The sequence below is a fragment of the Chelonia mydas genome, chromosome 13 (assembly GCF_015237465.2).
Source record: "Chelonia mydas isolate rCheMyd1 chromosome 13, rCheMyd1.pri.v2, whole genome shotgun sequence".
In the NCBI taxonomy this organism is placed as follows: Eukaryota; Metazoa; Chordata; order Testudines; family Cheloniidae; genus Chelonia; species Chelonia mydas.
Genome location: NC_051253.2, coordinates 29754687 through 29778892, shown reverse-complemented (window position 1 = coordinate 29778892; position 24206 = coordinate 29754687). Strand labels below are relative to the sequence as shown.

The 24206-nt window shown below is 44.4% G+C and overlaps 1 protein-coding gene across 11 annotated transcripts in view; it reads left to right on the top strand.

The window, feature by feature from the left end:
• Positions 1 to 11589, top strand: part of RBL1 (RB transcriptional corepressor like 1) — a 76184-nt gene extending 64595 nt beyond the window's left edge. For 10 of the 11 annotated variants that reach the window (XM_037915485.2, XM_037915479.2, XM_037915481.2 and 7 more), the window contains 3 exons: positions 7487 to 7653; positions 8265 to 8429; positions 8947 to 11589. In XM_037915485.2, coding sequence (XP_037771413.1) covers positions 7487 to 7653; positions 8265 to 8429; positions 8947 to 9117 — 503 coding nt within the window. In that variant the 3' untranslated portion in view covers positions 9118 to 11589. The other variant, XM_043527372.1, reaches the window with a different exon arrangement.
• Positions 11590 to 24206: the final 12617 nt, after the last annotated feature.

Below are 24206 nucleotides of genomic sequence, written 5' to 3'. Positions count from 1 at the left end.
AGGGGATGCTGTATATACACACTTCTTTCTCGATACCATCTTCCTGTGCCCTTGTGTACACACTAGCGCTTTAAGGAAAAGCACCATATAGCGTTAGAGTTAGCAATATTGATTGCCTGAAGGATGCCCCAAGGTAGCTGCAGTCCACTGGGGAGTCCTGCCAGGCTGTGAATGTACTTAAAGGGGCAAAACGTTTCTTGTTTTCCACATTCACCACCCAGCACACACTTGTTGTTGTTACTTGATGCTTCCTGCAATGCACATATATTCTCTGTAATTTTATTCTTTCAAAGTGTTGTTATTTGAGCTTTTTGACTGTTCTATGCATTTCATAATTTGTATTTCTCTCTTACGTTTCAATTAAATTCTTTGAGTAGTGAGTTCTAAAATGCCTAACCTGTCCTGGCTGAAGTAATTATCCCTATTGTAACTTTTTAAAAATATAAATTATATTTAAATTTTTTGTTTCTACTGGTGGCGCACATCCACACATTACCTCGATAATTTGGTACACATAACAAAATTCCTTCTGCAAATGGATGGAAAAAATTAGAGGGAATATTGGTCCACATTGCCGTAACCTCATGGCCAGAGCAAGAAAAGCTAGGGATCTCCAACTTAAACTCCTTATGATGGAGAAATCCCTCAGACTGGCCTTGGACCACAAGTCCAGGACACCTCCAGACCAACGTTCACCATTGACAGCCTCTGGCAGAGGTTCTACCCCTGCAGTGCCTATGAAAGAGCCTTTATCCAAGAAGGCTACCAAAAAGCGGTCTCAGACTTCGCCGCACCAGAAATCAGACAAGAAAAAGTGATCCCCAACTGCAAAGTCTATCTTGGTACCAAGCACATTGGATCGCAAGACATCAGCATCTTCTTTTACCGAGAGTTCCTGGAGAGCGAAAGACCCTATGCGCACAAGCTTGAACAAAGGCTCACAGAGCAAAGTGAAACCCTCCATCTGAGTACCCATGGAGCTGAAAAGACGCTTGGCACAGAGTGGCACAGTGGCGCCACCTGTGGTACCTACGCAGCACAGCACAAGACCCTCGGCACCGACGGCTACAACTCACACTCCCATACCACTGGCAATGCTCACAGTGCTCATGGTTCCACACCAATTCCTGAGACATGGAGACCTATTGATCTCCTCAACACTGGAATCTCCTCTCTTCAGTACTTATGGCACTCCATCTTGATCAGTACCAAACCGCTTGACTACTCCAACTAGGTCAACTGCCCCTCTGTCTAGTGATAATGAAGACGAGGATGAAGGAGTGATATATACCTCTCATCACTCCTCACCCAAACCTGGACCATCCCACCTACCAGACCATCAGTCATCTGCAGATGCATGTGTCTGGTATGGGCACCTTCCCCCATGCCATTCTCACCAAACTGGCCCTACTGGGATCCATGGGCAATGTACAGGGCTCAACATTGCAGGCCCCCTAGCCCATCAAGATTGAGAGCTCCACGATCTCTATCACCACCTATCCCAGCGCCCTCAGAAACACAAAAGGATGTGACTGAGAAAATGGAGGACATATCTGACCAGAAAGCCTTGCCACCTGTGAACCTCTCATCTTTGTCACCAGATGAAACTATAAAGCCCCTCACCCCCGACCACAGGGGATGACTTCAAGGCATTTCAGGAACAGTTCAAAAGGGTGGCAGAGTCCTTGGACATTTCTCTAGAACAGGTACCTGAATCACAGCACAAACTACTAGACATACTTCAGTCATATCCCTCAACGAAGATAGCATTACCGATCAACGATGCCATTATGGAGCCTGCCAAAACCACCTGAGAAACATCAGGAACAGCACCCCCATCATGCAAAACATCAGACTATGTGCCATCTAAAGGAATTAAGTTCTTATTTACACACTCCACATCAAACTCACTAGTGGTGAAGACTGTAAACGAGGGGAAAGCAACACCAGGCTAGAACAACCCCATGTGACAGAGATTGGAGAAGGTTAGATATCTTTGGCCACAAAGCTTATTCATCTGCAACACTTCAGTTCTGCATAGCTAATTACGAGGCTCTACTGTCTAAATACACACACACACCATCTTTTCGAAAATGTCAGAATTTATTGATGGTTTACCTGAAGATTAAAAAAAAAAAACAGTTAAATCTAATATCGCTGAAGGCCATCTAATTGCCAGCACAGCCCTGCAGGCCTCACTTGAGTCCGCAGAATGGCCGCACGATCCATTGCAACATCTGTGGTCATGCACTGTGCATCATGGCTTCATCTCTCTGGGTTCCCCAGGGAGGTTGAGTCAACAGTCGAGGACCTACCCTTCAAAGGCCCAGAATTATTTGTGGCCAAAATGGATGAGTCCCTCCACATCCTCAAGAGCAACATTAAAATCCCTGGGCATCTATACACTTGCAAATAAAAAGAAACAGGGCAGCTATACCCAGAGATTCCGATTGCTGCCATACGCACAAACACACAGGCAGTATAACCAACACTGCAAAGGCAAACCAGACATCAAAAGAATCAAAACCAACCTTGGACATCCCAACAATCCACCACAAGATGCAATTTTGAAGGTGTGGTCAAGCACATGAAACAACTGCTCATTCTAATGCTGGAAACAGATTATTTCCCAACCATTCAGATATTACTTGTCACTGTTTCACCCAGTCTGGCTCAGTATTACTACAGACAGGTGAGTTTTGGAAATTATCCAAACTGGTTACTCCATCCCCTTTATCTCCATCCCACCTTCCCTCTCTGTTCCTCTTCAGGGACCCCTCTCATGAGTCACTGCTGCAACAGGAAGTAAACCATCTCCTTCATCTAGGCGCTGAGGAACCTGTACCAATGAAGCACAGAGGGAAAGGTTTCTATTCAAAATATTTTCTCACATAAAGACAGGCGGATGGAGACTCACATTGGATCTAAGGAAACTCAACAACACAATCCAAGGCCAGTGGTCCCCATCAGAGTCCAACATGCACATAAACTTGCTGGAGCTAAGGGTAGTCCGTAACGTATGCAACCACTTTCTACCTATAATCATAAACCAAGCCATCAGAATCCTCACAGACAATATAGTGTGCGTGATTTACATAAACGGCCGGGGGGGGAGGGGGGTGGCACAGTCACACTCCCTATGGACAGAGTCAGTGCAGCTCTGGAACTGGTGCATCAGCAACAACATCAACATATCGGCATCCTATCTTCCAAGATGTCAAAACACAACCGCAGATGCACTAAGCACAGAGTTGCACTAAGCACAGTCATGAATGGGAGATGGATCCCAGAATTTTACGATACTCAAACTATGGGGATTCCCTCATAGACATCTTTGCAACAGCACAGGACACCAAGTGCCCACAATATTGCTCCAAAGCAGAACTGGGACATCATTCCTTAGGCGATGCTCTCCTCATCAAATGGGATGCATCGTTAATATATGTATTCCCCCTGACCCCACTCCTAAACTCGCTCATACACAAGATCAAGAGACAAATCCAGAGTCATTCTAATAGCACCTACATGACGCAGACAAACATGGTTTCCGTTCCTGTTAAAGATAGTGGTACGCTCACCTCAAACCCTTCCCCTAATACCTCACCTCTTCTCACAAGATGCGGGGCATGTTCACCATCCTAACCTCATAATACTCCATCTCAAGGCCTGGCTTTTCTCCAAGGCAAAGAGGAGTTGAGACACCCTGTTCATAAATGTAAAGAAGTAAAGTAAAGGAAGTAAAAGACATACTTATGAACAGCCATAGAACGAACATGTCATAAGCATATGGGTAGCCTAAATTCCTCCTTACCTGTAAGGGGTTAAGAAGCTTAAGTAACCTGGTTGGTACCTGACCAAAGGAACTAATGGGGACAAAAGATACTTTCAGATCTGGTGGGGGGGAGAGGTTTTGTTTTGGGTTCTTTGTTTCTGTGGCTGTTCGCTCTTGGGACTAAGAGAGACTGGACATCAATCCATATTCTCCAAATCTTTCTAAACAAGTCTCTCATATTTCAAACTTGTAAGTAACAGCCAGGCAAGGCGTATTAGTTTATCTTTGTTTTCTCAACTTGTGAATTTTCCCTTTGCTAGAGGGAGGTTTATCCCTGTTTTGTTGTAACTTTGAAACTAAGGCTAGAGGGGGTTTCTTTGTGCTCTTTGAATTTTCTGCTACTCTTTAAGGTTAACTACCAGCCTAAGTTTACAGAGGTGATTCTTTTACCTTTTTCTCTTTAAATAAAATGCTTCTTTTTAAGAACCTGACTGATTTTTCCATTGTTCTAAGACCCAGGGGGTTGGGTCTGTAGTCCCTTTGTAACCAATTGGTGAGGATATATGCTCAAGCCTTCCCCAGGAAAGGGGGTGTAGGCTTGGGGGAATATTTTGAGGGACTAGGACTCCAAGTGGTCCTTTCCCTGATTATTTGTTAAATCACTTGGTGGTGGCAGTGATCCCAAGGCAAGAAAGGAATCTGTGCCTTGGGGAAGTTTTAACCTAAGCTGGTAAGAATAAGCTTAGGGGGTCTTTCATGCGGGTCCCCACATCTGTAACCCAGAGTTCAGAGTGGGGAAGGAACCCTGACAGAGCACAAGAAAGACGCATATATACATAAGTGGAAACTGTTCAGCACTTGGTGCCAAGATAAACAGATCTTATCAACATCCTCCCCTTTACCAAGGGTACTGGATTACATATAAAAACGGGCTGCCACAAGCTCCATCAAGGTACACTTGGTGGTGATCACAGCTTTCCATAATAAGGTGGATGGGGTCACCATATTCACCCGCCCAACAACTAAACGTTTCCTCAAGGGCATTGAGAACACTTATCCAGAAATAAGAAACCCACCTTCTACGTGGTAGCTCAACCTCATCTTTCACGAACTTATGGGAAAACTGTTTGAGCCGCTTGCCACCTGCTCACTACTCCACCTATCTAAGAAGGTGGCTTTCCTCATCGCCATCACATCCACCAGATGGATGAAGGAACTAGGTACCCTAATGCCTCCCCCGCCCCCCATACGCAACTTTTTTTAAAGACAAAGTTACCTTAAGACTACATCCCAAATTCCTACCCAAGGTTGCCTCCCCCTTTCATCTGAATCAGCCCATTTACTTACCTATGTTTTTTCCAAAACCACATGCAGACAAAAGAGAGGCATCACTCCACACACTGGACATTAGAAGAGCATCAGCTTTCTACATTGAAAGAACAAAAGCATTTAGAAAGTCACCAAAACTATTTGTCTCTGTAATACAGGAGTTCTCAAACTGGGGGTCGGGACCCATCAGTGGGTTGTGAGGTTATTATATGGGGGATCGCGAGCTGTCAGCCTCCACCCCAAACCCCGCTTTTCCTCCAGCATTTATAATGGTGTTAAATATATAAACAAGTGTTTTTAATTTATATGGTGGGGTCGCACTCAGAGGCTTCCTATGTGAAAGGGGTCACCAGTACAATAGTTTAAGAGCCACTTCTATAATAGAACGTTCAATGGATATCAAGATGCATCCACCTTTATCAAAAACTTCCTTTACAAGCCCCAGTGGGCATCCACATACGCTATACCAGAGCACTTTCAGCATCCGTAGCTTTTCTCAATGATGTCCCCGTTATCAACATTTGCAGAGCAGTAACTTGGGCATCAGCCCACTGTGGCATTATACTCCACATTCTTAATAGAGATATGGTTATGTTATGATTATGGCATAACTAAGATGTGTTTTATGCAAGATGGGTCATGAGATGTCATTGGAAAGATTATGATTGATTATCCTATTTGTATGCATGTATCATTTTTGTATCTGAAGTTAGGAATATTGTCTATGCATCTATTACAAATACGTTTACACCTGGGGAATGCCTACTAGGCAGAATGCAATCCGTCTAGGTGTCTCACTGGGAAGGGCCATTAGGGAGAACAGTAGGTCTTAGAAGATGCTAATCACCCTTCCTGGGGATGTTACAAACAGCCTTTGAATTATGGCTGTAGGGTCATTTGACCAAATCACCCAGTGTTGGACTCATGATAATACTAGTATTTTTCCACTGACCAGAGGTGGGGATCGCTGGAAAGCAAAAGATTCCCACCATATGCAAAATACTATTTAAGAGAGTGACATCATCGTGGGTCACTCTTCACTAACTCTTGCCCGAGAAAGAAGGCTGCTGGAAACACCTGAGAAGCAAGAGACTAAGTTGGGCGGGGAGGGCTGAGCCCAGGCTAGAGGATGTCTGGCCTGTAAAAGGAATATCTGGAGTTTTAAGCTGCAAGCAAGGGCAGCTTACCTTCAAGAATCTCTGCAATCTGCCTAGACCAACATTTAGGGTGAGAATTTTCTGCTTATAAGCTTAGATTGCGTGTTGGTTTTATTTGCCAGGTAATCTGCTTTGATCTGTTTGCTATCCCTTATAATCACTTAATTTGTGTAGTTAATAAACTTACTTTTGTTTTATCTAAAACCAGTGTGTGTAAAAATTCTCACTTGGGGCAGAAAGCTGTGTATATCCCTCTTCACGTTGAGGGAGGGGGTGAATTTCATGAGCTTACACTGTACAGTTCTCTGTGCAGTGCAAGACTGTATAATTTTGGGTTTATCCCCTAGAGAGGGGGTGTACAGTTGGGCAATTCCTTAACTGAGCCTTCTCAGGCAGAGCTAATTTCAGTGTTCGTGTGTTTCTGCAGCTGGGTGCGTCTCTACTTCTGTGCTGGTGAAAGTGTGAGACTGGGAGCCTGTCTGCAGTTGGTCACAGCATTACAAGGTGAAAGGGAGCCCAGGCTGGTGGGTCAGGCGGGCTCAGTGGTATCCCAGTTCCAGGTGGCACCCTGGAGGTGGGGAACCCATCACACCCACATATTCATGAAATACTGCTATAGAGCAACAGTCAATATCGGATGCTTGCTTTAGACTCGTATTATCCACCATCAGTAACACATCTCCAAAGCCCCTCCCTTCCACAGAGGGGCAGTGCTCAACAGTCACCTGAAATGGAGCACCCACAGGGACACTCTGCAAAGAAGAGGTTACTCACCTGGTGCAGTAACTGAAGTTCTTTGAGATGGTTGTCTCTGTGGGTGTTCCACTACCCTTACTCCTTCCCTCTGCTTCGGAGTTTCACATAGATTCTCCGCAGTAGAGAAGGAACCAAGGGATGATTGATTGTGCAGCGCTATGTAACCGCCTGGAGTGGCACGTGACGGCGCATGTGCAACCCAACCAGGCACTGCTACCACAAATCTCCAATTACAAGCTAGGGCGTATAGACACCTAAAGTGGAGCATCCACAAGGATAACCATCTCGAAGAACCTCAGTTACTGCACGAGATGAGTAACCTTCTCTTAATCATTTTATTAACTCTTTACAAGTGGAATTTTTGTAGTGTGTGTGACTGGTTTTGTATTAGCTTGTATCTTAAAAATTTAATTTAGATTGCTGACATTAAGGGTTTTAAATCTGACATTTCTTTTTTTTCCTACTGTGATAGACTCTCCTGGGAAAGTGTGTCTTTCACCTGTAAGATCAACACCAGAGAACTCCAGTGAATCAGGAAAGGAGGAGAGAGGAGATCTGATAAAATTTTACAATGCAGTCTATGTAGGAAGAGTAAAATCATTTGCACTCAAGTATGATGTCACAAACCAGGATCATGTAGTAAGCAACATAATTCTAATTTTGGATATGTCTAATAGTGTGCATGGATGCTTAATGGTAGTTTTATTGACTTTTAGACATAAAATGTCAGCGTTTAAAAACTCACACTGTTGCTATCACTGCCCTGTAGATCATAAACTTTGTAGTTTATATATGTCTAAACCCACCCTCTGACACTCAGCATGAAGTGGATCCACCTCATCATCTGATTGTGTTTGTTTCTACATGGTTGCATAAAGAAAATAATCATAGTCTGGGCTATAACATGCTACAGCAGCAAGATTGCATGTCTGTCCTGCTAATAGGCTATCCATTGAAATGGAGCAGAAACTGATGAGTGGGTGCCATATTAATATGGGAAACTGAGTGACATTTAAGTGCCCCTCTGTTCATCCATGTGAAACAGTTGAAAAATAAAATACTTTCTTTTGTGATTGCCAGGCTGAATACTGAATTGGAATATTAGAATGTAACTGTAACCTGGAACAGAAGGCCCAAAAGGACACATTGATAAAAATGGATGTGCGTTTCATTTATTTATGAAGTTAATTCTTAATGTGAGTCTGGTAAATTCCTACAGGCAAACTGTGTGTGCACCATTTTTTTTTAAGGTGGAAGCCCCTCCACTTTCCCCATTCCCCTACATTAAACAGCAGCCAGTGTCTCCTCGGCGGATATCCCAGCAACACTCTGTTTATGTTTCACCACACAAGAATGGTGCCTGCCTGACTCCTCAGACTGCTCTACTATACAAGTTTAATGGGAGCCCTTCTAAGGTAAGTTTCAGAGTAGCAGCCGTGTTAGTCTGTATTCGCAAAAAGAAAAGGAGTACTTGTGGCACCTTAGAGACGAACAAATTTATTTGAGCATAAGCTTTTGTGAGCTACAGCTCACTTCATCAGATGCGTCCGATGAAGTGAGCTGTAGCTCACGAAAGCTTATGCTCAGATAAATTTGTTAGTCTCTAAGGTGCCACAAGTACTCCTTTTCTTCTAAGGTAAGACATTCACATAAGACCTTTAGTGATTGCAAAGCTTAAAAATTTCTCCTCTTCCAAATTTCTGTCTGGCTTTGGGGTTTTTCATAAGAGAGTGCTGCAAAGACTGTCTTCAAACTGGTCTTGCAGTTCCTGAAGTAAAGGATAAAACACTTCATGCTTCTCAGATGGAAGGTGCTGTGTTCGTCCAGAGTAGGAATACTGTTTTCAGACCATGTTGAAAGCCGAGAGTCATACTGAGTAATTATAGTGGCTTGAATGTTTGTTTTTAATTATAAATCTCCTCTTATTGATAGAGTTTGAAGGACATCAACAATATGATAAAACAAGGTGAACACAGGAGTAAGAAGCGAGCAATTACAATTGACAGTGACAGTGAGTCTCCAGCAAAACGACTCTGCCAGGAAAATGATGATGTCTTACTAAAACGTCTTCAGGATGTTGTCAGTGAAAGAGCAAATCACTAACATCTACAAGGGACTGAAGCCTCCAGAGTTCATCACACCTGGGACACAGCTTTTCCATCTTTCCAGCTGTGGTGTGTGCAGGCAGTTTACTAATGTGTAAAATTGTACTGTCACCTGACTTCAGTAGGAATGCAAAAAGGAAGTGTTAAGGACTGAACTGTGGGGAATTAGAGGCTATGATCACATTAACTTAATTGCTATCAGGCATGCTGTGAATCTATCTGCTGATTAGCATGTTGAAATGGTTCTTTGAGCGATGTCAGATATTCACCTCTAATCTTCTAGTTTAGCGGTTCTGGTTTGAGCGTGAGGGCCAGCTCCTAGTTTCAGTGGTTCTGTTTTTGAAATTGAATTGACTGGATGTAGGAAAGCAGAAGGGGCAATCACTATACTCAGCGTTTGCGGATCTGTTTGCAGGGAAACACCTCAAGTGCCTTTTTGTTTTTACATGAAGATTATAGAATCTTATGCATTACTTTAATGTGGACGGATCAGGAGACAACTTTTGTTTTACTACATTAAGGGTTACATAAACCCATCTGTTCTTCGTTCTGCATTCTATATTACGTGAAAAAAAGTCACCTTTTATGAAAGACTTGATAATGTGATTTGACCAGGGTTAATTTTTGGCTTTTGTAGCTGAGTATAACTGGTAAAATGCTGTTCTCCAGCTATTTTCAGAATGTCAACTAAAGTGAATGTTGTGGCATGGATTAAGTATGTTTCTTATGGTTTGGGAGAGAAATCAGCAAGTACAACTGCAGAGGCATAAATTGAATGCACACTTCTTCTAGAGTGTTGGGGATATGTTTCTAGGAGCCTCTTCTGAATTCAGCTTCCTCCAGAGCAGTGAATGCTGCCACTGGCGACAGATCTGAAGCACTCCTTCCTTCTGCACGCAGCCTCTGCAGCACTAAATATTCATAGATACTGTATCTTAACTGAAAAGGTTAGCGTGTATCAATAATGGTTAAACAGTTCTGGGCTTTGGCCATCAGTTACTGCTGTCACAATGTGTGATGATTCACTTAATGAACTTAAAAAATTTCTTTTTTTTTTTAGGATTTTTATATTTTTTTCTGACCCGTGTACCCTCCTATGTTGTGTAGTATCTACACAGATTATAAGCCCGAACAGATGAGGCATGTTTGTACATTTTTTTTTTGTAGCTATTACAGACGTGTAGCTTTAGATTTGTTCCAATGGCAATGTGTAAAATTCCAGCAAAACTCCTACATCTTAAATGTTAGAGAGAATTTTGATAGGATTGTTTTATCAAGATGAAGAAAACTTAATGTTTATATAATACTGTTTATAAGCAGTAGTCTAATTTTAACAGTTGAGATTTTTTTTAAAGCTTAGAGCCATAAGGTAATTCTGTGTTGTACTTTTCTGTTCAAAGTTGCTATAAGCATCTTATACTTACAAACTTGAACTGTCTTTTTAATGGACAACTCTTTTCTAGAGCTCTGACTATTTTACTTAGCTTTTATTAGCTTGGTTATTGAGCGCGCCAGGATTTGATGCATCATAATTTTCAGTGGAAGGAAAAAGTTATGTCACATGTTACAGTCTCACTGAATTAATCTGGTAACAGAACTGGAAATCTGGTGGATGAAATTGATTATAAAGGAGAGCACTTTGGTTTACATATTCACCTTGGTAATCAGCAGTAAAGGGAAAGTTCACAAGTCCCCTAAGGTTTTGATTAACTTTTTGAAGGTTGCCATTGTTTTGACTGCTCTGAAAAACGTATTTTGCCTTTTGAAAATGAAGACTGCAGTCTTATAAAGTGGCATAACAAAAGATATACTAATCTTAGCTCCGATTAAAGTTAACTCCTTTTAAGTATGTGATAACGTTAACAGTTGAAAAAACACATAATACCAACTTCCAGTCTTGAGTTACTGACAAGATGCATTTGTGCATGGGTAATCATGGTCCTGAGCACAGCCCTGGAAAACCTACCTTGTTGTGGAAAGAGATCTTGAATTAGACTTCACGTAAATGGAGCCAGTTGTGCTTGAATCTCTGCATGAGGGTTATATTCCTCAAGAAAACTAGGCTAGGATAGTCTGTTGGACAGTAAAGCTGTCACTCAGCAGTATTGGATGATGCAATAATTTAGTCACTTGGTTTTAATTTCTCATCATGTGTAAACCTATTTTATTTCTTAAGAGGTATGCCCTGCAGACTGTTTCAGTTTCTCTGATCTTGAATTAAAATAATGGTTCTGAAATTTGTTTGTTATGATTAGGTTTAGTGTTTTTTATTAAAACTTAAAGTATTAGTTGGATTTTTAATTCCTTTTCATAATAAATTTGACCCAGAATAGATGCTAATGTTGATAGAGCAAAGTAAATTTTCGACTTGAACAGTTTGCCAAGCTGTTAGGTTTTAAAGTTTTGTTATGGTTTAAAAGTGCCTTCATTTGTAAATATGTATTTTACCATAAAAAGTTCTTTAAAACTGTGTGATGACTGACATTGTCTGTTCATAGTAATTTATGCCTGCTTTCCAGAGTCTAATTATATCTCTGTGACAAATAGGTAAATGTTCCTGTTCCTCTGTATGCAGTTATCTCCCCAGATTTTCTTTCCATATTTTTCCAGATTCTTTGTACTTCAGTCAATAAATGTACCATCTCAAAGAGCAAGTATAATGCTCCTGCCTGAGTGACAGAGAGAAACTAAGTTTAAGACAATTGATGGAACAAAATGGACACCGTGTAGAATCAAGCACGTGGGTTTATTACACACAGCACTGGCGGTGTGTCACCTTGCTTATCAGGCTCAGTGACGCTGCCAATCAATTGATTACAGTGGATTATATGGATTTTCCATGGGCGGAGGAAAGTGACTAGGTCTAGCAGCAAGACAAGATAAGCACAGTAGCCGATAGTCAAAGATTACATAATGTCTCTGCCCATGGTTTCAAGTTAACAAGTAACGTACAATTAGTACTTCAAACAATGTATAAGTGTATTAGTATAAAATATATATGTTGAATTCTGATTTGGGGTCCATAGGAATGAAGTATCTCCTCTAATTGTCCAACAGATACATACCTGGGGGGTTAAAACAGGAAAACAGTGAAAAGTATATGGTGATAGATATATTGTTTTTCAGTTGCTCATTTGTGTTTCTAAGGCAGGCACTGGTAGTTGCTTGGGAGGAGGGGTGTGCATCTGTGAGAGGGAGGATGTCATATCTCATCCTGACATGCTTGAACCTTTTCCATAAACTCAAGGTTGATGTGTGGGAAGGTATCTCTTCCTACAGAAGAAACAGGGCCCCTTTCATTCCTTGGTCTGTTTGCAGCTTCAAATAAAGACACCAGTTATGGCTCCCCACCTGGCATTTTGCTGACCAACCTTATTTTAGCAAAAAGCAAGGTTGTCTTTTGTTTGTTCTGCTTCTCTTAGATAATATTGTTTACTATTTGCTAGGCCTCCAGCCTCTTGACCGAACTCTGGACTTTGGGCCTGTAAAAAGAGCTGACATAGTCTATACATAAACCGCATATGGATTTTGGCCCTTCAACAGTAGTAAAAAGGTGAAATGTTAGAATTAAAAAAAAAATCCTGTAGTTTTCAGTGGCCTTGCGTATACTAGGAAAATTACCTTTGAATCATGCTTTCTGTAAGTAATGTTATGCTTAAATTGGCTCTATTTACTTCAGCAACTAAAACCCTGGGTCCTATGTTTGACATCTGTCAACCACAGATCAATTTCCTTGTGTAGACAGGGCCTGTGAGTAAAATAATGCCAAATAGATGGCAGCAGGGAATAAGAATGAGAAAAGGATGCAGTGTTTAAGTTCTGAGAACTGTTTAAATTCATTTTACTGACAGATTTTTGTCCCCCAACAGACAAAAGCCAAGCAGATTATTTTGCTTAATTTCCTTTCCTACAATTATCAAGTTACTAGAGTGTAAATAATTTATCTTGATCTTTAAAATATTGCTCAGTGGAATTGTCACATGTACTACACACAAGCTTCCTCAAGAGTCATTCTAAACAATGTGAGAGATATGACAAAACTATCAGGATTCAGTTTCTATACGGATACAGCACTTAATACTGAATTGAACACGTTCCAGGTGAGGTGTACCATGCCAGTAGTCTCTCATTCCTTATACATCCTCACATTTTGTTTGCTGTTTTCATTAAGCAGACCAAGTCTCTTACTGAGCTGATAGTTAATTTAGAACATCCTATAAGGTGTTTAAGAGGTTCCGATTATTCCCTACAATGTGCATTACTTGGCATCAGAATTGAATTTAATCTCCCATCGTGCTGCCATTCACTTGGCTTAGTTAGATCTTGGTGAAGCTCTTCACACCCCTCTCCGGTCTTGACTAGCCCAGATAATTTTGTCGTCTGCAAATGTGGCCATCCTCTTCCATATTGTTAGTAAATATATTGAATAGCCTAGTACAGACCTTTGAAGCAGCTGCAGTTAACCTTCTGCCATGATGAAAATTGACCATTTCTTCTGACCTACTTGTTTTCTGCTTGTAGCCAGCTTCTGATCCATGACAATACTTTGGCTGTCATACCTTGAGTACTTAGGCCCAAATTCAAAGGAATTTAGGCATTGCCATAGTAGGCATCACAATGCCTAACTTTTAGGCACTTAGAAAATCACAGGAACAACATTGCAATTCACAAAGCCAGAGTTAGATGCCTACGCTCCTTATACCATGAATGGGGAGAGATAGGTATCTTAGATTGATACACAAAAGCCAGCAGGCTAGATATGGAGAAACCAAGGTAGCCAATGGTCAGGGCCCTTTGTTTTAGTTTATTTTGTTTAAAATTTCCTGTAAATTTATCAGTGTTCATTACAACATTTTTTAAAAGGGTGAGAATTGGTGCAAAAAGTTAACCACATTTTTCAGGGTAAATACCAGGGCTAATACCGTGGGATGGGAGGATACGGGGGGGAAAAGAGTACTTCTGATCAGGCTCTCCATTCTGGAAGATGAAATGGTGGCTTGGCAGCCCAGGTTACCAAGCTGCCATCTCTTTCTAGAGGGTCTGTCCAAGATACATAGCTGTCATCTCTCCTGGAGTGTGGAGCTGGGTCTTGGGAGTTCTGCTACTTTTTTCTAGGACTCAAGCACTGGTGTGTGTGTGTGTGTCTTCCACTACATTGCCTTATTTTAAACAGCTAGCCTTGCATTTACAGTCAGACTAATTTATTAACAACAAACACCTATCTAATGTAATCTATTGGATTTGCTTAACAATCAGTATTTTCATGTAGTTTAATGGTCCAAATTGTGGGTGAAAATTGCTAAAAACTAAGTAATAGCTATTGTAAACCCTGGGAATGTTTTGATAAAAACCTAAAATGGAAGGGCCTTGGCCCTGTGAGAGGCTGACCAAAGGGGAGTGTCCTAAGTCCCACTCCTCTCTGAGGTAGGTACAGGCTGAAGAGAGGTGCGTATCTGCTAGCAACCCATGAGTGAGAACCCTCCTCCTGGAGTCAGGTGGCTTGGCATTTATTGTAAGAATAATAAGGTAGATGTCTACCTCCCCCAAACGAGGGGATTGGGGGGAAGAAGTAGTGCTGCCTACCTTGTAACTTCCAACCCCTAGGGTACAGCACTCATGCCTTGTGAAATAGTCACGTTCAAGTCACCTCTCCCTGCCAGAGAAACAGCTTCAATAAGAGAGACTGAGGGAGACTAAGTTTTAGCCACTTCCATTTTGTTTGACATAGGTATGTGAAACACATGTGGTTTACAGGGAAAAGACTGATTCTTATTCGAGTGCTGTCCCTGAGGGTGCTCCACTCCAGGTGACAGTGCGTCCCAGCGCTGTTGATCAGAGATCTTCAGTAGCAGTACCTGGTCGGGACATGCACTCAGCTGCTGTCTCGCAGCATTGTTAGAGTCTGCCTGAGCACACGCCCCCCGCACCTCCCTCAGTTCCTTCTCAACCATCCTCAGCTGAAGACAGGACTCGGGGCAGTGCTGATCCTCTTCCCTGGTAACTGAAGGAAATAAGTACAAAGACACAGAAATAGTTAGAAACATCCCAGTTATTTCCCTTCCTTTAGAATAGTTGACTAGAGTTTGTCTCCCGTTGAGACACTCTGCCCAGGCATTACTCATACAATAATGCCAGGGTCTTCAGGATTCAAGAAATGTGACTCCTGTCAGGAGCCTATGCCGTGGTCCAACGGACACTCACGCTGCGTGAAGTGCCTTGGCGAGACACACGTCCCTGTCAAGTGTGTCCATTGTAATAGCCTGAAAACAAGGGCTCGTCATTACAGAGACCTGCGGCTGAAAATACTCCTGATGGAGAAATCCCTACAGCTGCTTATGGAGATGGGCAATAGCAAACCCTCTCCCTCATGCTCCCCGGCCAGGTCAGAACCAGTTGGGAGCACAGCTTCACCCTCTCAAGTGAAAAGGCAGGAAGCCCAACAGTCTCCGTGCAGAGACTTTCAAAACGGTAAAGGGTCTCCTGCGAGATCCTTGCCCTCTGTGCTGACAGCGCTGAAGGCAGGCACCTCCAACCATCCCAGCACCTCTGCCATGGCTCTCGCACAGCGCAGAGGCAGGAACCCAACTTCCCGTAGCAGGAAGGTCTCCTTGGCACCAAAAATAGACCCGGTGCCAACAAGAATGTCAGCGCTGAGCCTGCCTATCACTCCAGCAGCAACATTGGACCTCCCACAGGGCGCCTACAAACGGCCCGCGGCACCCGCGAAAGCAAAGCAGAAGTCAGTATGTGCTTCTGATCACAAACCCCGCTTGGCTGGATCACAGCGCAGAGAGCAGCAGCAATTCTTAAATCAGGACGACATCTCAGTGGCCCCTGAGCCTGACTCTCCGCTCCTTGACACACAGCGCTCACTGTTTGACCAGCCGCTCTCCCCACCTGACCTTTCTACCTTCACTGACAGCGAGCCCGATATGCAGCAGGAGGCAGAGTTCTCCCCACCTGCCTCTCCTCCTCCACCTCAGGACATGGCTCACAAGCACCAGCCTCAGTTTCCCTACTTCGTCCCCCATGGGTGAGACCTCAATTCTCTTATCCTATGGCTGGGCTTCAGTGGTACCCTTGGCCAGCTCCTGCTGCCACTCATTTTTGTGGTTCTTCCACCAGACCACAAGCCTGTTCTGTGCCTCTATCTCCAGCTCCATCTTGAACCCACCCTGAAGAGATGGACTATGAACCATACCCTAATTCACTGACTCCTAACTATCCATCAGCTCCAGATGGAGCCCTCATGCCTCTGCCTCCACAAAACGTGGACAAATTTAAACAATTTCAGGAACTTTTCAAAAGGGTGGCAGTCAGGACATCCCTTTAGAGGAGGTCCAGGAGTCACAACACGGACTCCTCAAAATCCTCCAACCCTCTGCGCCCTCAAAGATCGCACTCCCCATAAATGAAGCACTCCTGGAACCAGCTGACACCCTTTGGCAGACCCCAGCCTCTATCCCACCAACTTGCAAAAAGGCTGAACGTAAATATTATGTTCCTGCTAAGAAGGTAGACTTCATAGAATCATAGAATATCAGGGTTGGAAGGGACCTCAGGAGGTCATCTAGTCCAACCCCCTGCTCAAAGCAGGACGAATCCCCAACTAAATCATCCCAGCCAGGGCTTTGTCAAACCTGACCTTAAAAATATCTTAGGAAGGAGATTCCACCACCTCCCTAGGTAACGCACTCCAGTGTTTCACCACCCTCCTAGTGAAAAAGTTTTTCCTAATATCCAACCTAAACCTCCCCCACTACAACTTGAGACCATTGTTCTGTTCTGTTCTCCTTGTTCTGTCATCAGCTATCACTGAGAACAGTCTAGATCCATCCTCTTTGGAACCCCCTTTCAGGTAGTTGAAAGCAGCTATCAAATCCCCCCTCATTCTTCTCTTCCGCAGACTAAACAATCCCAGTTCCCTCAACCTCTCCTCATAAGTCATGCGTTCCATTCCCCTAATCATTTTTGTTGCCCTCCGCTGGACTCTTTCCAATTTTTCCACATCCTTCTTGTAGTGTGGGGCCCAAAACTGGACACAGTACTCCAGATGAGGCCTCACCAATGTCGAATAGAGGGGAACGATCACATCCCTCTATCTGCTGGCAATGCCCCTACATATACATCCCACAATGCCATTGCCTTCTTGGCAACAAGGGCACACTGTTGACTCATATCCAGCTTCTCGTCCACTGTTACCCCTAGGTCCTTTTCTGCCGAACTGCTGCCGAGCCATTCGGTTCCTAGTCTGTAGCGGTGCATTGGATTCTTCCGTCCTAAGTGCAGGACTCTGCACTTGTCCTTGTTGAACCTCATCAGATTTCTTTTGGCCCAATCCTCTAATTTGTCTAGGTCCCTCTGTATCCTATCCCTACCCTCCAGCGTATCTACCTCTCCTCCCAGTTTAGTGTCATCTGCAAACTTGCTGAGGGTGCAATCCACACCATCCTCCAGATCATTTATGAAGATATTGAACAAAACCAGCCCGAGGACCGACCCTTGGGGCACTCCACTTGATACCGGCTGCCAACTAGACATGGAGCCATTGATCACTACCCATTGAGCCCGACAATCTAGCCAGCTTTCTATCCACCTTACAGTCCATTCATCCAGCCCATACTTCTTTAACTTGCTGACAAGAATACTGTGGAAGACCGTGTCAAAAGCTTTGCTAAAGTAAAGGAACAACACGTCCACCATTTTCCCCTCATCCACAGAGCCAGTTATCTCGTCATAGAAGGCAATTAGATTAGTCAGGCATGATTTGCCCTTGGTGAATCCATGGTGACTGTTCCTGATCACTTTCCTCTCCTCTAAGTGCTTCAGAATTGATTCCTTGAGGACCTGCTCCATGATTTTTCCAGGGACTGAGGTGAAGCTGACTGGCCTGTAGTTCCCAGGATCCTCCTTCTTCCCTTTTTTAAAGATGGGCACTACATTAGCCTTTTTCCAGTCATCCAGGACTTCCCCCGATCGCCATGAGTTTTCAAAGATAATGGCCAATGGCTCTGCAATCACATCCGCCAACTCCTTTAGCACTCTCGGATGCAGCGCATCTGGCCCCATGGACTTGTGCTCATCCAGCTTTTCTAAATAGTCCCGAACCACTTCTTTCTCCACAGAGGGCTGGTCACCTCCTCACCATGCTGTGCTGCCCAGTGCAGTAGTCTGGGAGCTGACCTTGTTTGTGAAGACAGAGGCAAAAAAAGCATTGAGTACATTAGCTTTTTCCACATCCTCTGTCACTAGGTTGCCTCCCTCATTCAGTAAGGGGCCCACGCTTTCCTTGACTTTCTTCTTGTTGCTAACATACCTGAAGAAACCCTTCTTGTTACTCTTAACATCTCTTGCTAGCTGCAACTCCAGGTGTGATTTGGCCTTCCTGATTTCACTCCTGCATGCCCGAGCAATATTTTTATACTCTTCCCTGGTCATTTGTCCAATCTTCCACTTCTTGTAAGCTTCTTTTTTGTGTTTAAGATCAGCAAGCATTTCACTGTTAAGCCAAGCTGGTCGCCTGCCATATTTACTATTCTTTCTACACATCAGGATGGTTTGTCCCTGTAACCTCAATAAGGATTCTTTAAAATACAGCCAGCTCTCCTGGACTCCTTTCCCTCTCATGTTATTTTCCCAGGGGATCCTGCCCATCAGATCCTTTCTTATTTAAAACTTCTTATTTTCTCATCCACAACCTAATTCTCTTGTAGTGGATGCGGTGATACACAGGATGAAACAGCCACAGTGTCGGCCCATCCCGCAGGACGAGGACCTCAAAAGCCTTGACCTCTTGGGCCGCAAGGTTTATACCTCCTCCACTTCGCAATTCAGAATCGCAAACTATTCCACCCTACTTGCAAGCTACGACTTTGACAATTACAATAAGCTCTTTGATTTTACCTCCCATATCCCAGAGGACAGGAGAGCAGACTAAGTCAGTCCTGGTCGAGGGCCAATTGGTGTCCAGGACAGCCCTACAAGCATCTATTGACATGGCCGAAACAGCAGCCCGCACTACCGCAACTGCAGTGGTTATGTGCAGATCTTCCTGGCTGTCTGCATCCAGTATCCCCAAAGACCTGCAGACTAAAGTGGAGGACCTATCTTTTGATAAAGATAAGCTTTTTCCAAAAACACAGACGAAGTCCTTCACATGATGAAAGACTCTAGAGCAACCCTGCGCACGCTGGGCATATACCCGTCCCTCCCCAAGAGACAACGGTATCAACCTTATTAGAGGCCACGCACACACCAATATCACTGACCCCAGCCCAGACCATATGATATAGCCAGGAATCATGCTAGACTCCCTAGGCGCAGACAAAACCAGGCGAAACCAGCTACCTCCCACCCATCGGGAAACAAACAGCAATTTTGAAGTGTTGGTTGTGGGTCTGCGTGACCACCCCTTGACTCCACCGCCTATTTGCTCATTTTGCCACCACCTCCAGGTTTTCCACCATGCCTGGCCCGTTGGCCAGGACCGTTGGGTCCTGGAAATAGTTCAGTCAGGTTACTCCATCCCTTTTCTATCCTACCCACCCACCCTTCCCCGTCCCTCTTCAGGGACCCCTCTCACGAGGACCTACTTCGCCTAGAATTGGCTCGTCTCCTACAGCTAGGTGCAGTGAAAACTGTGCCGACACAATACTGAGGGAAAGGGTTCTACTCCCACTACTTTCCGACCCAAAAGAAGGGCGGGGGATGGAGACCTATATTAGACCTATGCCAACTGAACAAATTCGTACATGTCCAGAAATTCAAGATGGTCACATTGGGCACAATAATACCCATGCTGGAACAAGGGGACTGGTTCACAGCCCTCGACCTATAGGATGCCTATTTTCACATATCCATTTACCCAGCACACAGATGCTTCCTGTGATTCACACTCGTACACGACCATTTTCAATACAGGGTACTCCCATTCGGACTCTCCACAGCACTGAGAGTATTCTCCAAGACCCTAGCTGTAGTTGTGGTCCACCTTCACAGGCACGGGATTATTCTTTTCCCCTACCTAGACGACCGCCTCATCAAAGGTGGCTCATACGACAAGACATTACAAGCTACCCATTTTGCCATCTCTCTCTTCCATAGTTTAGGTCTACAAATAAACTTTCAAAAATCCACCCTGACACCCACACAACAGATCAAATTCATAGGTGCTCACCTGGACTCAATTCAAACCAGAGCCTCACTCCCATACAACAGATTCCTAGCTATTACACATCTCATACACACACTCTCCATTCACCCCAGGATACAAGCAAGAATTTGCCTACAGCTACTTGGCCACATGGCAGCCACCACCTTCGTGGTCAAGTATGCCAGGCTGCACATGAGAAGTCTTCAGGGTTGGCTCAACTCCAACTACAAACCTAGCAGACACAGCCTCTGAATGATGTTGATTCCTCCAGCGAACGTATTAGCCTCCCTACAAGGGTGGACAAAACCAGACAACCTATGCATGGGCGTTCTTTTCCAGCAACGCTTCCTGACATTCATGCTCACCATGGACGCTTCCCTGATTGAATGGGATGCGCACCTCGGGGGACACATGGCACAGGGTCGCTGGTCCCTGTCAGAGACATGTCTGCACATAAATCTCCTAGAGCTCAGGGCAGTCAGACACGCCTGCCTTCACTTCCTCCCCCTAATAGAGAACAAATCCGTCTGGGTCCTAATGGACAATATAGAATGTATGGTTTACATCAACACATGGGGGGGAGCACGATCACACTCCCTATGCATGGAGGCCACTCGGCTATGGAATTGGTGCATACAACACCACATAGAAATTACCGCTTCATACCTACCTGGATGTCACAACACTACTGCTGACACGCTCAGCAGACACTTCTTTGAGGAACACGAATGGGAATTACATCCCATGATACGATGACAGCTCTTCTCCCTCTGGGGGCACTCCATCGACTGACCTCTTTGCCACAACCCAGAATCACAAATGTCACCTCTTTTGCACCAGAGTGGGACTCGGGACTGCATCCCTAGGAGACACATTCCTCATCCTGTGGAACAACTCCCTCATGTATGCTTTTCCACCGATCCCTCTGATACACAGGGTTCTCCACAAGATCAGATGACAACAAGGCCCAGGTCATACTTATTGCCCCGGCTTGACCCAGACAGACATGGTACCCTTACTGCTGCTCATTTCCATCCGTCCTCCAAGGACTCTCACCAACAGACCAGACCTGCTGTCTCAGGACAAGGGACGACTTCTTCATCCGCAGCTCCAGAAACTCCATCTGACGGCGTGGTTCCTTCATGGTTCCAAACCCATGAACTAGCCTGTTCTGAGCAGGTCCGGTATATCCTCCTGCACAGTAGAAGAGACTCCACTCTTAAGACTTACTTGCAAAAGTAGAAACGCTTCTCCATCTGGTGCTCCCATAACGCTTAATGCCCCATGCTGTGACCCTCCCTAACATCTTAGACTACCTTCCGAAACTAAAACACGACGGGCTCTCGCTTAGCTCCATCAGAGTACACCTCGCGGCCCTCACCACCTTCATGACTTAGTGGACAGATATTCACTTTTTGCCCACCCCACAATAAAACGCTTTCTCACGGGCCTGCAAAATCTCTACTCTGAGTTTCATCCACTGACAGCCACCTGGAATCTCAACCTAGTTCTACGCGGTCTTATGAAACCTCCCTTTGAACCCTTAGCTGCCTCATCCCTTCTCCACATGTCTATGAAGGTGGCTTTCTTAGTCGCCATAACGTCAGCGAGAAGAGTAGGGGAAATAAGCGCCCTGATGGCCTACCCTTCTACACAACCTTCTCTAAAGATAAGGTTATCTTGTGACCCCACCCTAAATTTCTCCCTAAGGTGGTGTCTACCTTCCACCTTAATCAACCAATATACTTACCTGCATTCTATCCCAAACCTCATAAGACTTCGCAAGAAGCGGCACTACATACCCTCGATGTCAGACGAGCAATCGCTTTTTATCTAGACAGGACTAAATGATTTTGTAAATCCTCTCGCCTATTTGTCTCCACTACCAAGAGATCGAAGGGGGCGGCCATCTCTAAGCAATGACGTTCCAAGTGGATCTCTGACTGCATCAGATCCTGTTACTGAACTCAGAATGGCCAACCGCCCGAGGGCATCAGAACTCATTCTACTCGGGTGATGTCAACATCTGTTGCCTTCTTCCATAACATACCTATTACTGACATCTGCAAAGTGGCCACGTGGACATCTGACCATACATTTGCCAAACATTACACTATCACACAGGATACCACAGCAGACACCATAGTAGGCCACACAGTACTGTCTACAGTTGTCACTGCTGCAACTCCAAAGTCCCACCATCCATAGTGGGTACTGCTTCACATTCACCTGGAGTGGAGCACCCACAGGGACAGCACTCGAAGAAGAAGAGAAGGTTACTCACCTTACAGTAGCAGGTTCTTCAAGATGTGTGTCCCTGTGAGTCGCTATTTTACAACAAAAAAACTTCAAATCCAGACTCCAGTGAGAAACTGCTGAATTGGAATTCATTTGCAAATTGGATACAATTAACTTAGGCTTGAATAGAGACTGGGAGTGGCTTAGTCATTATGCAAGGTAGCCTATTTCCCCTTGTTTTTTCCTACCCCCCGCCCCTCAGACGTTCTTGTTAAACCCTGGATTTGTTCTGGAAATGGCCCACCTTGATTATCATACATAATGTAAGGAGAGTGGTCACTTTGGATAAGCTATTACCAGCAGGAGAGTGAGTTTGTGGGGCGGGGGGGTGAGAAAACCTGGATTTGTGTTGGAAATGGCCCACCTTGATTATCATACACATTGTAAGGAGAGTGGTCACTTTAGATAAGCTATTACCAGCAGGAGAGTGAGTTTGTGTGTGGCGGGGTGGGGGGGGGTGAGAAAACCTGGATTTGTGCTGGAAATGGCCCAACTTGATTATCATACACATTGTAAGGAGAGTGATCACTTTAGATAAGCTATTACCAGCAGGAGAGTGGGGTGGGAGGAGGTATGTTTTCATGCTTTGTGTGTATATAATAAGATCTTCTACACTTTCCACAGTATGCATCCGATGAAGTGAGCTGTAGCTCACGAAAGCTTATGCTCAAATAAATTGGTTAGTCTCTAAGGTGACACAAGTACTCCTTTTCTTCTAACAATGCCGCGAGACAGCATCTGAGTGCATGCGTCCCGACCAGGCACTGCTACCAAAGATCTCCGATCAATGGCGCTGGGACGCACCATCACCTGGAGTGGAGCATCCACAGGGACACACATCTCGAAGAACCACAGTAAGTAGCCTTCTCTTGTTCCTCCATTAATATGCATTTTAACTTCTGAAGAACACCATAAATGTTCTAAGTGTTCGCTTTACTGGAGAGGCAGATTCACTAGGCACTGTGAAAATACAAAAGATATAGTCCTTGCTCTAAAGAGCTTGCAGTTCTTCAAGTGATAGCACCTGTCCATTCCATTGTAGGAGTGTGCATGCCGCAAGCACGGTTGATGGAAGCTTTTCCCTCTGTGGTACCAGTTGGGTCGACTCTGGTGCTACACATGCATAGCGTTGGTATAAGGGCCTGGTCAACCCTGTGACCCTCAGCTACTTCTTACTGCCTATGACAGTCACTGGAACTGCTGTCCTTGCTATAGCAAACTGTTCTCCGTGGTCTTTGTTTATCTTTGTTTTCTTAATACTTTGTATAGTTAGAGTGTAAATAGTTGATAGTTTAGTTGGTGCTTCTCCATCAGCAGAGTTTCATCCACTCCCAGTGCAGAGGTAAGCCTTGGTCACCGGGCTTCAAGCCTCATGCCTCCTGCAACAAGGTATGCCTTTGAGCAACACGCACTCTAGTTTCTTAAAGTGCTTAGGTGAGGCTCACATCGGGGATCACTGTTGGATCTGCAGTGCGTTTAAACCTCGCACAAAGAAGGATCAGGAGGCCAGGTTAAAGGTCCTTTTGATGAACACAGTGCTTAGCTCTTCCTCTGAGCCAAGCCATTTGAACTCGGCCCTGAGTACCTCATTGTTGGTGCAGAGCACTCATCCTGCCATACAGGAGGCCCAGCACCGT